Source organism: Rhagoletis pomonella, unplaced genomic scaffold (assembly GCF_013731165.1).
Source record: "Rhagoletis pomonella isolate Grant_MI unplaced genomic scaffold, Rhpom_1.0 Rhpom_scaffold_00007, whole genome shotgun sequence".
NCBI classification, from domain to species: Eukaryota; Metazoa; Arthropoda; class Insecta; order Diptera; family Tephritidae; genus Rhagoletis; species Rhagoletis pomonella.
In genome coordinates, this window is record NW_023458561.1 from 26,342,199 (window position 1) to 26,359,369 (window position 17,171).

General features: G+C 33.6%; 1 protein-coding gene and 1 non-coding gene across 2 annotated transcripts; one reads left to right on the forward strand and one right to left on the reverse strand.

Moving 5' to 3' along the window:
- Nucleotides 1-4,108: 4,108 nt before the first annotated feature.
- LOC118743674 (CD63 antigen) lies at nt 4,109-10,896 on the reverse strand. Its single transcript, XM_036476437.1, has 5 exons — nt 10,229-10,896; nt 7,330-7,512; nt 4,846-5,013; nt 4,545-4,742; nt 4,109-4,474 (listed from the first exon to the last, which is right to left on the reverse strand). Exons 1-5 carry the CDS (start codon nt 10,289-10,291, stop codon nt 4,397-4,399), a joined length of 690 nt encoding a protein of 229 aa, XP_036332330.1. The 5' UTR covers nt 10,292-10,896; the 3' UTR covers nt 4,109-4,396.
- Trnar-ucu lies at nt 6,487-6,560 on the forward strand. The gene has a single exon. It is a non-coding gene; the product is annotated as a tRNA-Arg (tRNA).
- Nucleotides 10,897-17,171: the final 6,275 nt, after the last annotated feature.

A 17,171-nucleotide genomic window follows, 5' to 3' on the forward strand; every position in this document is an offset into this window, starting at 1 on the left:
AAAAATTTTTCAAAAAAATTGTAATAAAAAGTTTAAAATTTTTGAGTGTGATTGTTAAACCTTTGTAAAAAGTTTGAAATATGAATTAATCTGGTGCTGGTTATATAATATGCTAGACATTTATAAAAAAAAAATACAAACATCAAATAAACAAACGAAAAATTACCAGAAATGGTCAATATGTGTCACTTAACTTCATTAGCTAACCACAAGAGTGTGTACATTCACATGTATACTATATATGTGCTATATAATAATACATACCAACATGTGTATTTAAAAATAATGAGCAGAAATAAAATAAAATTTTGTCACTGTTTCTCTCGCTATTGTACTTTTAAAATTTTTCTCCAACCTGTTTTCATTTAATTATGTTTTTTTTTTTTAGCTATTTTGGTTAGCATTTCCAGTTCATCTTCGACGTTTTGAGATGTACGGCTTATTGCGTTAAAATTTTTAGTTTACGTTTCCATTCTTTTTTTTTTTGACTTTTTGCGTGGGACTGTATTTTCATGTTTTTCGCTTTCATTCAACTCACGAACAGGTTGATTTTCATGGCCAGTTTTTAAAACCTTTTAGTTTATTTTTCTAGACACAGCTGGTTTATGTTATTATGACGTAATTTTCTAGCTTGCAGTCTCCATGAATGAATCACTCTTCATGATAATTTTAACTTTTCCTTTTTAATTCGACATTGTGATGTAATTACAGAAGTAAATATTCTCGTGTTCAGGTGACAATTTACATACATACATACATACATACGTACGTATGTACATATAAAAGTAGTACGTACGTCATATTATTCGCTCAGCGGTTGAAATTCTACCAATACAAATGTGAGTTGAGGCAAGGTGGGTTGAGTTGAGATAAATTTTGTTAAGATGAGGTGAATTTAGGTGAGTTTAGATAAGTTAGGGTGAGTTGAAGTGGACTAAGGCGAGTTGAGGTGAGAGGAGGTGGGTTGATGTAAGGTCAATAACGGTGAGTTGAGGTGAGGTTATTTCAGATGAGGTTAGTTTAGGTAAATTTAGGTGGCTAAGTTGAAATGAGGTTACGGAAGTTGAGAGGAAGTGAGGTGACTTTCATATATTCTTCTCTGTCCTTTATCTTTACTTTTATACTTCTATCTATCTCTGTTTTTGTTTAAATCCTGTTCTGTACCTTTATTTTTATCTTTATCCTTAATTTTATACTTACCTTTGCCTTTATTATCTTCTTCATCTGAAGGTGAACCCTTGCGGTAAAGAGGTGAGCAACATAACATGACATCACATATCTTAACCTTTATACTTATATTAATCTTTGTCTCTGTATCTTTATCACTATACGTTTCTCTATCTCAAGCTTTAACTACTAAAAGTGACGTACGTCTCAAAACGCTTTAATCTGTATGTGTTGCCAGGTTTTACTTTTCCTTAACCCCGCACACCACTAAACCAACCTCTTTAACTTATTTGTCTAAGCTGGAAAATGCTGTGCTTACGTCCCTAAATTTCAGGCCTGCGATAACGATATCATCTTCATACGCCAGCAGTATTGTTCTTTTGCCATATATGGCGCCGTGGCAATTCAGATTAGCACCTCTTATTACGCTTTCCAACGTTCGCAAGAGAGTGAATCGTCTTGTCGAAAAACTCCTTTAGCCTCCAACGACGCGGAGAGGTCCTTCCCAATTTGAACGAAGCTCAATGTTACCGAATATAGTCGCATTAGTTTTGCGGGAATCTTAAATTTAGACATGGTGTCGTACAGGCAACTTTCTCTCCGTGATATAAAAAGCGGCTTAGAAATCGACAAAAAGATATTCAGTGTCGATTTACTAATCTAGTGTCTTCTCCAGTACCTTATGTGCTGACAAAATATAGTCAATGATGAACTTATCAGATATGAAGCCACACTAACAAGCCTCAAACAATTGGTTTAGGCTTTCACACAGTACCGTCAACAGGACCTTTTACGCAATTTCAAGAAGGCTTATTCCGCGATAATTGGCGGATTTGACAAGGTATTCTCAGATTCCGGTCTTCGGTCAGATCAAATTCTATCTAAAAGCTGGTACATGTGTCCTATCAAATTTTTGCAGCCAGTTCGTCTTGGTCAAGTGGAGGGACGTGAGTTCGTCACTTTACATTTACACTTTACTTTACTGTTTCTGCGAGGTTGGTAATAACCAACAACCTCTTCTGCTGCGATACGAAGTATTGAGAGATGTAAACCCTTGTCCATTTATGTCCAGGCGGTGAGGAATTGATTGTTTAACCAGGATTGTGAGTCGATTGCGAAATTACTCAGTTGTCTTTGGGGCTACAGCTTTACGACATCGAACTTTCATCGCGCTACCTGGCGCACGTTCTTCATTGCACAGCGGCAAATATGGATCTTAGCAGCAACAGGCTGGTGATTCGAGGATGTTCGCTCCTCAGATAAAGTGCACGTTAATAACGCTCAAGCATATATTCCGTATATTACGGGGCAGCGCTCATATGCTTCTCCTAGACGTTCATAGACACGATCCTTGGTCTCAATGTTCTTCTCTTAGTTTGGGGCGTGCACACAGATTAGTCTGACGTTGTTAAATTTGTGATACCTAGCAATTAGATAGAGGCACCTTCCTCTTCGGAGGGTCTGCACATTCCAGGTGTATATTCGTAAATCGTATACCTTGCTTTGTATGTACAGGTTCCCGCAACTCCTCTCTCCCTTAAGTTGCCACTCAACTTCCTTATACTCCGATACAATACCAAGTAATTGAAAAGGTTACACTTCGCAAACAACTTTGTGATCAAGGAATCTAACGGGGGAAGCGATCAGCACAAATTGATAGTACTGGAATATCGTAACAAAACCTTAGGAGCTTTTTGAAAAGTTAGCTCGTTCTTAAAAGCTACAGCCGCTTAAAGTTGAGCTCTTTTAGTGTATTTTTCTATTCCAATTTCTTGAACACGCGAACCCTTCAGAATAAACAAAATCAAGAACTATGAACCGAAACATCAGAAAGAATGGCCGCCAAAATAGTACCCAAGCCGACCTGATGGATCTGTTGGTGAAATAGTACCTAAATTGTAACATTTTTTCTATAAGCACCAAGGTGCTCATAACCTGTATAACTTGCATATAGTACATGTCCTAATAATGGAGGCGTTTTCGAATAATTGAGTATTATTTTGCTGAAAATTCACTACTAAAGAGCAAACTACACCACGCCAGCGGCTTGTCAAATATACTTCAAGCTTACTTTTCCAATTTCGCTACACACAAAGCAAAAAAATTATATTTTCTTCAGTGTAAAAAAGTGTGGTTTTGTTCCATTATTCTTCACTCGGTGAAAATTCCGTTGGGAATGAGGCGATTTTACCAGACACAAACGCAATAGTTTCGATTTTTGCTCAAATTACCCTCAAGCGGCTTTCCAAACTTTCAAACACCCCCATACAAAACATAAATAGCTTGGAGGAAATCAATATCCTTTAAAGGAGAACTAGCTTTGCGAATCCGTTTTTGGCTTTGTTACTCTAGATGAGTACCATCGACCTGAGTTTGCCGTTTCTTTGTTAGAAAAATGTGTTGATCAGAGCTTTTGAGGAGAATATTGACTTCTCTTAGGGAATAATTTACGCTTGACTATTAGATATGTTTTGCATATTCACGGGTTGACAAGCAATCGATTTTTTATTTTACGCACCAGATGAACCAGCAAAAATATCGCCGATTCATAAGACTTGCAATATACATACATATCTACGTACATATATATCTCTGACTTCAAGATATTTTTCCATACATTGAGCTAGGATTACATCTTGAAATTTTTAGGGTGTACCGAAGCGCGCCGGGTCAACTAGTCATATATATGAAGATAATTAAATGTTACGTATACGTCACGGAATACTTTCAGTAAATCTCAAATACATACATATCGAGCTCTAACCGTCAAAAAGGCGAAAGCGAAATTTTTTTACATTTTATTTTGATGCAGAAATGCACCTTGATGATCTAGAAAGATTTCTGTATAAAAAATAAAATAAAAATTTAAAAATAAATGTCGCTTACGTCTTTTCGGAGGTTTGGGCTCGATATATTTATCAATAAAATTAAGGAAAATCTACATAATTGAATTTAGGTTTATTTTTCTTCGAGGTTAACATACAATTTAGTAACTTACAACTAAACAACAATTATTCATATAAAATTTTAGCTAAGTTTAAAACAATAATGTAACTTCAGTTAAATAATAAACTAAAAATACAATAGATATTTTACTAATTATTATAATTAACGTATTGAGTCAACAATTTTTCGGATTTTCGATCATTAGATTAACAATACTATGCTGTGCGAAGGAACGAGGTGTGTATGTGCATTTTTTGAAGAGAGAAATTCAATTGTTGCCATTTCAATTATAGAAACGTATGCGATCGCGATAATTTCTGATGCTATCAACCAAAATGCAAGCAAATACAGAGCCAATAAACTGCAATCAGTAAAATTATTAAAATACATAATTATTTATTTAATTTCATTTTAATTTAATTACTATTTACCTCCGTCAGTATCAAACACCAGCTGACTATATTGAAACTATTCGTCTTCTCACGCACGTATTCGCCAAATTTCTGCTCACAACCTTCCACATAGAGATTTAGTACATTCCTGCAATCCTGATAGCGACAGCAGCTCGCCGGCGGAACTTTATCCATTTGGAAGTAGTCATTGGCGCTATTTTTTCCACAACAGTGAAGCTAATAGTAAATAGTGAAAGGAAAAAAAATAGTGGAATAATTTTTGGTAAAGCAATATTTTCAAAAATCTGTTGGTTTATTCTTTTTTGTTATCAAATCTTACCCACTCTTCATAGAAGGATAGCGTTGTATTGATGTTTGTGTGACCTTTATCCCAAAGTTCGTCGAATCCTCGTTGCAGCCCACTTGAGAGACTTCCACTAGCCGCAGTGTAGCTGATGCTTACAAGGAATATTTGTATTACCAATAGAATAACTAAAATCACAGCATACTAGAAAAAAAAGAAATGACGAATGGTCAATTTAAGTAGGAAAATAATTATCGGATTATTTGGTTAAGCTTTCTTTACTTAGTTTAAATGACTATTTTTTCGAAACAAATTAAAATATGAGTACGTACAGAGATATGTATAACTAAAATTAATAATCATTCAGTGAATCGAGTATAAGGGGCATTCTTTTTCATACCGGACACCAAATTTTTTGCCACACTTTTAATGAATTCTAAAGCTCCTGAGATTGATCAAGTAAAAACATATCTTAGGGGGTACGACTCGGGTCAAGTGACCCAACTATGTGAAAAGACTTCGGAGCTCGAAAGGTTATTAAAAGGAAATATACAGCTCCTCATGACTGAAATAATGATATGTCGCTTTTCAAATAACTAATTTTCAAATAACTAAACAATTTTTGGTGGTTTTTAGAAGGACCAACCTTTATATGGTGTCGAAATCCTTTTAACATAAGCTTCAAATACTGGACTTCTACAACTTTTTTTTTTTGGACCCAGTCTAATGTACGCACGTCCCATTTTCAAATAAACAAAGATTTTTGTTTTTAATTAACCACACCTGTTACAAAAATCTAAGAACAATAAGAGATGAAGAAATAATCATCAAAAGAATTTATGTAAATTTTTTACATTACAAAAACTTTGTGTTCAGTTTTTAAAAATCGAAAATTTAGGTCCTGTTTTTTTGAATCACCAAATAATATGTACTTTTTTTCACGTCCATAAATTTATGTCCAATTTTTAATAGACTTAAAATGTATGTACAGTTTAAATTTAATTTTTTTTGATCAAAAATTATTTTGTAGTTTCATAGTTTATTTTTTTATGCATTAATTCGAACAAACGCAAAAAGATAATAAAAAATGCATTCATGGTTGAAGATATGCCAACCCACTTTCACCATGTGTATTGAATATTGAATATTTTTGGTCGTAAAACAAACAGACAAATAATTTTTGAATATATCTAATGATATATGTATGTAGTCGCTGATTCTAGCCCTTTTTTGGTCTTATTCGAATTGCCCGCCATTTGGAGACTGCTTTAAATTTCGATGGCCTACATCTTCTTCGGCCGTTTAAGCGATCAGGTGACTGGTATTCAACAATTTTATTGGGTGTCAAATCGAAAAATGTTTCTACTGATACACAACTATTATGGTTTAAGAGAAACCACAAAAATAATTGAGTTATACTGGTCGGCGACCTTTATTTCGTTTAATTTTTCCCGTTGAATATAATCTGCGTTGTCAAGCTAGCGCGCTTTTAACGTTTCATGCTTTCATATTTTTTGGAGCACGCTGTAACACTTGTTTAAATAGTATTTCGTATAGCAAATATTGATGCATTATGCATTTACAAAGATTAAAAGAAATATCTATAAATAATTTTAAATTTCGTTTGTTTGTAATGTTTCGCCTTTTTCATATAGAATATTTAACCGATTATTAAGCGGCCCTTTGGTGCAGTGGATAGCACATTGGACTTCTAATCCAAAGGTCGCGGGTTCGATCCCCGCAAGGGCTCAAGTTGAATTAGTTTGTTTTTTTTTTTTGCTTTTTGCTTAGATATTTTCGAAAGACAAATATATTGCTCTCACAATTGAGACAAAAATGCAAAAAAGAATCGCTACTGTTTTTCCATCTGAATTATAAAATTTAATATATTTGAAATTATTAAGATTTACGTGAGCTGCATTCATTTGGAAACATCTAAAAAACATAGTTTTTTTTTATAACTAAAAGTATTTTTAAAAATATTTTTTTTTTAATCAAATCATATGATAGCAGAATTTAAGCATAAAAATGTTTAAAACTCTTGCCAACGGAATCAAAATAATGATATTCTTGGAGATATTTTCATATATTTCTTCTTCTAATCAGTTACTAATTTGGACCCAAAACAAGTAAATGGCTATTTACATTTAATATTTTGACCAATTGTTCCTTTATGCATATCATTGAAACCATAAATCTGTCCAATGGACCCTTTTATTTAAAAAAATAAAAACAAAGAGTTTTCGATTCTCTTAAACTGCGATTGCCCTATTGTAAATCGCCTGCTTAGTAATACAATGCTTTAAGACTAATTTTGGTCTAGTTACAAAACCACTATCCTTATGATTGAAATTTGTAGGTAACCGGCGCCATCTTTCGTCTAGGGTAATTGCGATTCGATGCTAGTCTGTGTGTCACAGACAAATAGACCGGCTCTAAGTGCCGCTATACTTACATATATATGTACATAAGCATGTACCCTTAATTCATCTTCAATTTTTAAAATAATTTAATACTTACACTTATCAACATGCTCTTGGACTCCGTGTATGTGCCAACACAACCAAAGAATGCCATTACCACTAAAACAGTGCCGAGTACAAGAATAACAGTAGCAATCAAGGCTTCACTGTTATCCACATCAACTTCTTCTCTGTTACTATATAGCCACGATCCAAACCATATTAAAATTACACCCATCATCTGTGAAAAAGAAGAAGTGAGTGAGTTTATAGCAATTTATTCTAATATGGTACAAAATAAATATTTATGATTCAAATTATCTTGAATTGCTTTCAATTCAATAGTTTAAAATAATTAATTTTTGAGCTTAAAAATTAGTAGGACTCAAATATTTGTATCTGCTTGGCATCATAAGATAGAACCTTCCGTCTGCCTACATATGCTAAATGAAGAGAGAGTTCCAAAGCTATGTATGTATATATGTACATATGTACAGAGTAATTTTTCGGTGCAAAATTCTCGAAGAAAGTGTATAGCAAGTTCTACGATTAATTCTAAGCAAAAATTGCGAAAAAACTGTTTACCAAAAATGTCAATTGACGCTCCTAACTTTCAAAGCAGTATATTGTGACTTTTTGGTCGAAATTTATTTTTTACTGTACCAAGAAAACAATTGTAATTGGTTTTGTGAAGAAGTTTCTTAAATATGAAAAAAAAACACAAAATTATGTAAATGAAAAATTAATTTCGTTCAGAAAAAATTTTAATACACTTTCTTTTAAAAATTGGGACGGTCAAACGTTAGTTTTGGTGTAAAGTTTGTTCAGCATATTTTTTAGATTAGAACATAGAATTGGAATGTGCCATACACTTTTTTTGAAATTAAATTACTCCGCCCTAACGTACGCACTTAACTTGTTGTTGTTTGTTAAAAAAAAAAGTTCAACTAGCCAAGTCAGGGGTGATGAGAGTAAGAAGATATTGCGCGAGCTTTGGCCTGATTATAGTAGGAAAAGAACCGTAGATAAATCCCATTTTCTTAGAACCTTCCTTTGAATGGACCACAGAAAAGCAGAGGCTCCGTTTGGGTTTCGCATTTTACGAAAGTATCAGCGCTTTCGTTGCCATCAAAGCCTTCTTGAACTGAATCCTACAACGAATTTTTCGATTTTTGCCCGCTTAGGCGGCGCTATGGGCCGCCTTTATCTGGTCCACGCTATTATCAACTCTTGCGCTCCAAACATGCTAGTTGACTGGGAACCCGTAACAGATCCTTAATTAGAGCGCAGCGAGGAAGATACGGTAGTTCAATGAAAATTACGTTGCAAGCAATCGTGCTACGGCACCATATACCCCCACAGCACCATATATGCCACTCCCTTCTACGGTGGATGACCTACTAATCCAAGCGACAATATACGGCCTGGTTGTGTCAGGGGCCTGCCCATCACACACACACATACATACATATATTTCCCACATACACTGTAAAATTTAAATAAAAAGTGCGTTGAAATTTCAAACCATGTCTGCTTCAATCAACAGTATATTTTCCAACAACCTAAAGAGGAGCCGGTCATCCATCCGTACTACGCATTTCAAATATTATCAATCGTATTTTTTCTACCAGTATTATAAAAAAATAAACATAATTTATCACTGCTTCAATATAGCAGCCAGTACTGTACACTGATTCTGAAAGCTTATTCTCAGATTAAGTTCACTTGCAAAGCTCCTAGCATGAAGTTTGCGCAAACTTACGAATGTTTGAACATCCGCAAACCATTTTGTGGATTGGGAACTGCAGCGCCTACAATTTGTAGCTTGGTATCTAATGAGAAAGTGGTGACTGCAATGGAATTCTGAATGAAAACCAACAAATTAAATATATGTAAGAGAAATTCCAAATGAAAGCAATAAAAGCGGATATGATTTTTAACAAAAAAAAAAAAAAAAAACAAGAAATCAAAAATTGTCACATAGCGTAAAGGCATGCGATCGATGTTGGTTGCAATAAGTAAAGGAAAATGAAAATTCATTGTAAAATATTGCGGTTTATTTTTAAAGACACATACACTCACACGCGCATAAATACAATATGACTAATTTATGTCATCAACGACGCGCAGTGCGCCAGCCAATTTGGCAATTTTAATAGGCGAAAAGTGAAAATCTTTCGCATACAAGTGGTGCGATTGAAGAACAAATGTTATGTTTGCATGTATGTATGTATGTACATATATTTGTAACTAGACATAATATAATGCTTTGGCAATTAATTTGCCAAGGAAAAAAACTTTTTGGCAAGCAGTGTATTATTGTTGTACTCGTAGCAGAATTATGTTAAATTTTATTACGTTTTATTTAATAAAAATTTATGATTTCATTAATTTTGTCTCATTTTAATTAAATTTAATAGCGTTTTTTTTTTGTTATTTAAACTGATTTTTTAATTAATTGTATATTGTTTTGTCTTATGATATTTTTTTTTTGGTTTTAACTAAATGATTTAATTTAAAAAAATTGTATTTTTTTTTTTAATTTATTTAACTTTTTAGTATAACTTATTTATTTTTTTCTTATTTTCTGTTTATGTTATTCACTTTTTATTTTTTTTAATATTTTTTTCATTTCTTATATTTTTATATAAAAATTTGACAACCAGAATTCCGCTTAACTTGATATTATTTTCTTTTGATTATTTTCCCTCCTTAAATTTTAATGGATTTAGTTTAGTTTAATTATTATTATTTTTTACTTTCTTATATTTTTATTAAATTAGTTTGGTTTAATTAGTCATTTTATTTTGTTTTTGAATTTATTTAGTTTATAAATTCACTTTTAGATATTTTTCACACTTTGATGTTAGTTTTTATTTTATTTTCAAATTTCTCAAATACTCTTACGCAAGTTTTCCAATATTTGCTTAAACTTTCACTATTGTAATTATACTCACAGCACAAATCGCATTAAAAGCGAATAAGGTGAATTTCAGGCGCTTTTTGGTGCAACGAAACATTTTTTAAACTCGGTTTTCCAAATGCACCAGCCACATGTACAATAATTTCTTAATATATTTTTCTATATTTTTACATTAAAATAATCACTTTAAAATTCAATTCCTATCAAAATAATACTGATCCACTAACACCTTCTATATGCACTCAGTTACGTATGAAAAAAAAAATTACACAATAGCGAATTTCTTTACACCCAAAGAAAAAATCACAAATAAATTCACTAAATTCTGTTTTGTAAACCGGCGCATCCGCCGCCCCTTTCGAAGCACGTTCACGTACAAATTTTCAAAACTAAATCGTCAATAAGCAGCAACAAAGCGCCAAAGTGGCCCTGATGATCTGCTCTGGTTTGTGCCATCGTTACCTTTGCAAAGCGATGAGCTCAACGATGACAAAATTTTCGATCTTCATGGCGTGTGGGAAAATTTTTACGAAAGCAAAACAAGAAAACAAAAACACCAACTTTTAATTGCTAATAGATCTGTTTTTTTTTTGTTTTGTATTTTTCCCCTTTCTTCTTTCGGCGCAAGAATTGCTTTTTGTGTTGTTGCAGCCTACAGCTTTTTTATATTCGCCTTCATGCTGTCGAGCTGATCAGCATTAAACATAGACCACCTTTTTCCGTTGCGATCGTCAACAGCATCGTCATTACCACTGACCAAGAAAATGCAATAAAAAGTGAAACAAAAACAAAATTAATAAAGAGAATCATAACAAAGTCAAAGCGAAAATCTCTATGAAATTTTAAATAGTGACTGATTGCGCCTACGCAGCGAAACTATGTACTATGCATGAATCGACATTAGACCGCGCCACCTTACAAGGAAACAAAATAAAGGTCCGACCTTTATTTTGTTTCGAAAAAAAAATATTCTTGAATTTTTCGGTGAAACCTATGCAAATACATACATTCGGCAATAAAAAGTTTTTTTAATAGTTCAACTGGAATAATCAAAATACTACTTTAGCAGAAGTTTAATGATTTTTTGCGAGATTTAATTTACTGACATTAGAGTGGTACGTTAGGGAGATAAAAACTGAAATCTGATGGTTAAGTACTAGAATGGGGAATGTATTTGATGTCAATGAGTTTGTATTTTGCATTTGTGACATCTAGTTCGGCAAAAAAAAATCGAAATCTCCTTACAAAAATAGTTTACATTTGAAGGTGTGCGACGTACTTTCTTTCTGGTACGGTCTAATATACATACACACATATGCTACGTCACACACATGTATTTACATATATATACATTTGTATGGCTATGTTGGCACTGACAGCAACAGAGAGAATGGCAATCGTTTTACTATAGGAAATTGTGTCTGCCCAAAAGACCTTAAAGGCCAATATCAACACGCTTAATTGGATCATAGAATGAAATCGCTGCTTTAATGCCTTAGCGCTGGCATGAATATTGAAAAGATTTTCGAAAACATTCCAATTGATTTATTTATTTTTGAGGCTTTATTTCACTTTGTTTTACTTATCGAAAAAAATTTGAGTCCTAGCAGATAAGAAGTAAACAAATTTCCCACTGGGAAAATAGGTAAGCACCTTACGAGGTAAGCCATGTTTTCTTTCAGTTTATAGTACCAAAATTGTCATCATAGCCAATGTAATCTACTAGTAAAGCACAAAATAAACACCTCCGACGACACATTACGTTGTCAGTTGCAAAATAACGTGCCGCCGAAGTTATTTCCAAGCGCCGAACTACTCCGAGCGGCTGCTCTACATTCTACGTAACTTACTTTGTAAAGCGGCTCAGAGGTATGTCTGATACCAAATGTACATTCTGAATTCCTACTTACACAAGGCGGCCACATCTTTGTTGAAGTAAAGGAGATTTGTCAGTGAAGTGGTAAGGACCGCCGAGTGAAGTGTAAGTTGCTGGTAAGGTATTGCTCATCTTATACATACACAGGGCCAGATTAAGGATGTGGGGGGGACCTTGGGCTGGTGAAAATGTGGGGCCCTTCCATAATAGAGAATTAACTTATATATTTGATGTTGATAATACAAATTATTATTTTCAATTCCACGAGCTTGCTTTGCAACAATATCTTTATGTTCAACATCTTTTACTAGCAACGTAGAGAACGTCGAATGTTTATACTAGGGTGGTCCTTAAATGTATGAAGCATATTTTTACAACAGATTTCCTAAACCTCAAACCCTACGTCGATGCTACTATAATCAAAGCTATCACATATACATTTTGGTCCCGATCGGAGACAGTTAAGGCGTGTCGCATAGGGTGCAAATTTCGATTACCTTATGAAGAATTAAAAAATTTAAATAAAATGTGTATAATAAAAATAAAACACAATAATATGTAAAGAATTCAGTTAAATTTCGAATTGGTAAACTGTAGGATATAGTACCGTGTAGAAAATTTTTTTGTTTGGCGTTATTTGATGAAAAAATTTCAAATTAAACAAAAATGGTTGCAGCGTTAGGAAAAGACGATTACTTTGAAGAAAAAAAATATAATTTTGTACCTGGCAGTGAAGAAAAGTACTGATCAATGATCTAGATCAGTTTATAAATAAAAACAGGTTTAGCGTTTTTAATCGGGTTTCCAATAATCAAGAATTTATTTATACAGACCCCAATTGCGGGCAAGTTATATGACAACTGTTAATAGGATAAAGCATTTAAAAGTGTCAAATAACACGGCAGCGAGAGGAGTCAAACTTGCAGTATAGCATAATAAAATTTTATCCAAAAGTGAGAGGACAAACAACACATATTGCAAGTTGTCAAATACTATAGAGAAAAGTCCACTAACACTCCAGAGCAAACTTTATCGGAACCATTTGTAATTAAGTGTTTAATTATGGTGTAAAATAAATGAATGCGAAATTAAGATCAAATTTTTTATGTATTATAAAAATTATTCCTGGTAAATTGTTTAATTAAAATACTTTGGCGAAAAAGTATTACGAAAGTAGATATTTAAATTTTTTTTTTTTAATTTTTTGAGTTTTCATGGGGTAATCTGAACTTTATTCCCAGTGTTACACGCCTTAAACGACTCCGATCGGGACAGATCGACTAGAGTAGTAACGGTTTTGGGCATTAGATTAAAAAAAATCTATTTAAATTTCTTGAGTCTCCATAGAGGAGTCTGAGCCATGATACAAAAAAGAAGGTAGTTTCATTTAATGACATTCGTTGTTGTTGCTAACCATTTGACTTTTAATAAAATTATGGCATTTCATCAAATTCATGCTACCTGATTACTGGAAGAAATATATTTTTTTAAGCAGAGATTTTATCAGTACATTCAAAGATGTGGAATATGATGAACTAGAAAATTATGCCGGCTAAATGATTTCGCAAATGGGGTTGACGACTAGGTTTCAGAACGCATGAGAATGTGTAACTGCAAAACCGCGTAACTGACATTTTTCTCCAAAAATTGGATTTGCTCACACAAGCTCTTGGCTCAACCCTTATCCATTCGTCCTGAAATGCGATTTCTTTGTAAAAAAGAGATCCATTTTGAAATGTGAGTGTTTTACTCTCTTCTAAATAATTTATGCAACCTCACATACGCGGTTGTGCATTTTGTTGATACACGGTTTTGTAATTTAAACGACGATCTGTTAGCTGTTTATCGGAGGGCGGTCTGTTCAAGCCTTCTTCAGGTGTTTTGCATAAATTAATTTGTGAAATTTAATGATGCTAAAAGCCTAATTTTTTGCAAAATCTGACGAGAAATTTAAAAGCAAATTTGAACCTAAATATAAAAAGGTTTCATTTGGGAAGAACATTCTTTAGAATTTGATTTTTAAATCGCAAGATGGCATTAAAAAAAAAAACAGAAAAATGCGCGCGTGGTTTTTATTACAAAATGAAAAGAACCATTACGATGAAGTCTCCTTTAACAGTACCAAGTACTGATAATAGTTTTTGATTTGAAATGTTATTACATTGGTATAAATATGGGAAAGAAAATACTCCGATTTATTGTTTTAATATTATCAAAGTGGCAAGGCCGTTGATAATACTCACAAATTATGAAATTTCAAAAAATTTTATTATCCGTCAAAAGTTGTTTATTGAAACTACCTTCTTTTTTGTATCATGGTCTGAGCTTTGCCCTCTATGCGACACGCCTGTTTCCAGCTGTCAAGAAAAACGAAAAATTCATATAAAATGACGTACAAGAAATTAAAAAGAAATTTTTGTCTATCAAAATTTCTCAAACCGGTTTGCATTTAAAACACAAAACTTCATCTGCTTCAAGCTGAACAGCCTGACCGACACGCCACAAGTCATCTCTAATTTTATTAGGTTGTAATTGGTTTGTGGGGGACCCTCTAAATATTTGTACGCTGTCGTCTTCACTTCAATCGAAGTTCTTACTTCGTTTATTTTTAAACACTTCATCACTTTTTATTTATCAAAAACACGCCAATTTTTTGTTCTATAGAAATTTAGTATCAAAAGAAATTCAAGGCTACTGGCTTGTTTCATGAAAACACAATCAAAATTATTCATTTAGCATTAAACTCATTAAAGAAAATTCAGTATTTAAAATGTACCTGTTTTTAAATACTCCATTTTCCTGGAAAAAATATCTTGGAAATCTTGCAATTTTTTGCAGGGGGTTCGAAAACTAGTGCCAATTGCAGAAAACTATGGGTCTATGCTTTGGATTAGATCAACAATGTTTCATCTAAAACTCACAATTTCTTAAGTGAAAGTGACCTAAGAATACAAAATAGCTATTTTATATTTGAACAACGGTTTTTAACTTTTACAGGGTTTTAGACCAAGGGTCATCGTGTAAAAAAAAGACCTTAGTCCTAATGAAGGCACTTACAATTTTATGAACACTAGAAAAACGGTGGAAACATTTAATTTTTTATTTCGGTATTTGACTTCACTTTATTTCCTGCTGGCAACAGCCCTGTTTATACTTAATACTTCATGCAAGTCAAAACTAGCACCTACACCGCAAAAACCGCGACCAGTCAGGGATTAGTCGTTAAGAAACATTACATGAATAGAATACTACGTTTGAACTCTTTATATAGAATCAACTGCCCTTTTATAACCGAACGATTATGAAACTATAAATTTTACCCTCGATGATTTTAGATACAAATCCCACGATGATACCACAATACGAGTATCCATGCGGGGGTTTAGCAGAGAAATCTCGGAAATGAAGCAGCAGTTAGTAACATAGCAGGGGTAAACACAACTCAGAGTCCTCAACGTCTATTCGCGTTTTTTTCTTCTTTACCAACAGATGAGACGTTCTAAAAAAAAATATCTTTTCAAACATCATGCAGGACCAGGTGACCCAAGCCATTTCTAAAGCAGCTAATTGTAAACATTCGATTTAGTCACTCTTTTCTTGTTGGGCAGAGAGAGATATCCATTTCATTTACGTATCTAAACTTAATGATGGGAAAAATAGTTTGTGTGACCATGCCATAAACAAATCAAAAGAAAAAGGCAAATAGTCAAAAGACATAGCTATTCGTAATAGAAAACGAATGTCAGAAAATTTCGAGTTTCATCTTGATGAGTTGGATGACGAAGACATTTCTCACGATATTTAATACATCATACCTTTACTGTGAAGGGTGCAGGAAATCGAAGCAAAATTGGATCCATTAACAATGACCATTTATAATGGAATTAAAGATTGTTCGTCATAATTGTTTCAGTTGCATTCTCAAGAAATCTCTCTTGAGATCAACTAACAAATCTTGTAATGCTTTCAATCGAAAGTGTATTAGCTTCAACTTCAAGCTGCCAATACAGAGACAAACGAGCTTTGTTTTCCTATCTAATTCTGAGAAGCCCGAAAAGACGCGTCAGCTCCAGCAGATTTTTTGTTTTTCAACCGCGTAATTGCTATTCGTACCTCGTTATAGTCCGGCAGTGGAACATCGACTACGTCATAATCGACTGGGGGATCACGTTTGTCTTCTCAACGACTTTCAGTGCTGTTACCATTCCATAGGGTGGAAAGGTGTTCCCTCCATAATTTAGATAATTCCTAGAAATTGGTCACTAGGTGTACATGGTTTTTCTTACAGAAGTTCATTCGGGTCTGAAAACCTTTCGTAAGTCGTCTAACTCTCTGGTAAAATTTTCGGGCATTTTCCTTGTCGGACAGGAATTCAAGCATTTTCTTATTGCGGAAAAAACGTATCGGTTCCCTCTTCAGTTGCCCTCTTGGCGGCACTTTTTTCTCTGCAGCTTCGTGACATTCTTCATCGTGCCAATAGTTCTTTCAGGCTCGCGGAAATCTGACTCATTCTTAGGCGGCGTCTAATGTGATTTCAGCTTTTCGACTTTGAGATTTCTTTGGTTTGTTGGGCGCACATGTTTTGCTAAACAGAGGCGTGTGCGTATCTTGGCTGCAACAAGATAGCAGTCCAAGTTGATTTTTGGGCCTTGGAGTGTACGTATGTACATCCAAGACACTAAAAGCCTTTATATCACATTTATTTGGTTTCTCAGTTTTCGATCTGGAGACAGTCACGTAAGTTGGCAGATATTTTTATGCTTAAACCTAGTACTACATACTACCATGTTTCAGGACCCGGCGAAGTCGATGAGCCTCACTCCGTTATCCAACGTTTCGAAGAGGGGGGTGTGAATTTTTTGACAATCGACAAACAAGATTTTGATACCGTGACGGGGGTTCATACTAGAAGAGATCCGTGGATGCCTCGTTCTTCTTTTCAAGACAAATTCTCTTATCCTAAGGAAAAATGCTGATATATCTTTAAGATTTTTTTGCACAACAAAAAAAAACGATACTTACTTACAAATGTTCTAAGTAAATTTTTGCATAGTTCTCTAACTTGTTTAAATACAAGTGTAAATATATTTATTTTTTGATA

Excerpts from the sequence above, each read along its gene's own strand:
- LOC118743674 (XM_036476437.1), bottom strand. The coding sequence starts at position 10,291 with ATGTTTCGTTGCACCAAAAAGCGCCTGAAATTCACCTTATTCGCTTTT. Across the intron at positions 7,513-10,228 it reads CTTTTAATGCGATTTGTGCT|ATGATGGGTGTAATTTTAAT; the intron begins GTGAGTATAATT and ends TCTTTTTCACAG. Across the intron at positions 4,475-4,544 it reads GGTGTTTGATACTGACGGAG|TTTATTGGCTCTGTATTTGC; the intron begins GTAAATAGTAAT and ends TACTGATTGCAG.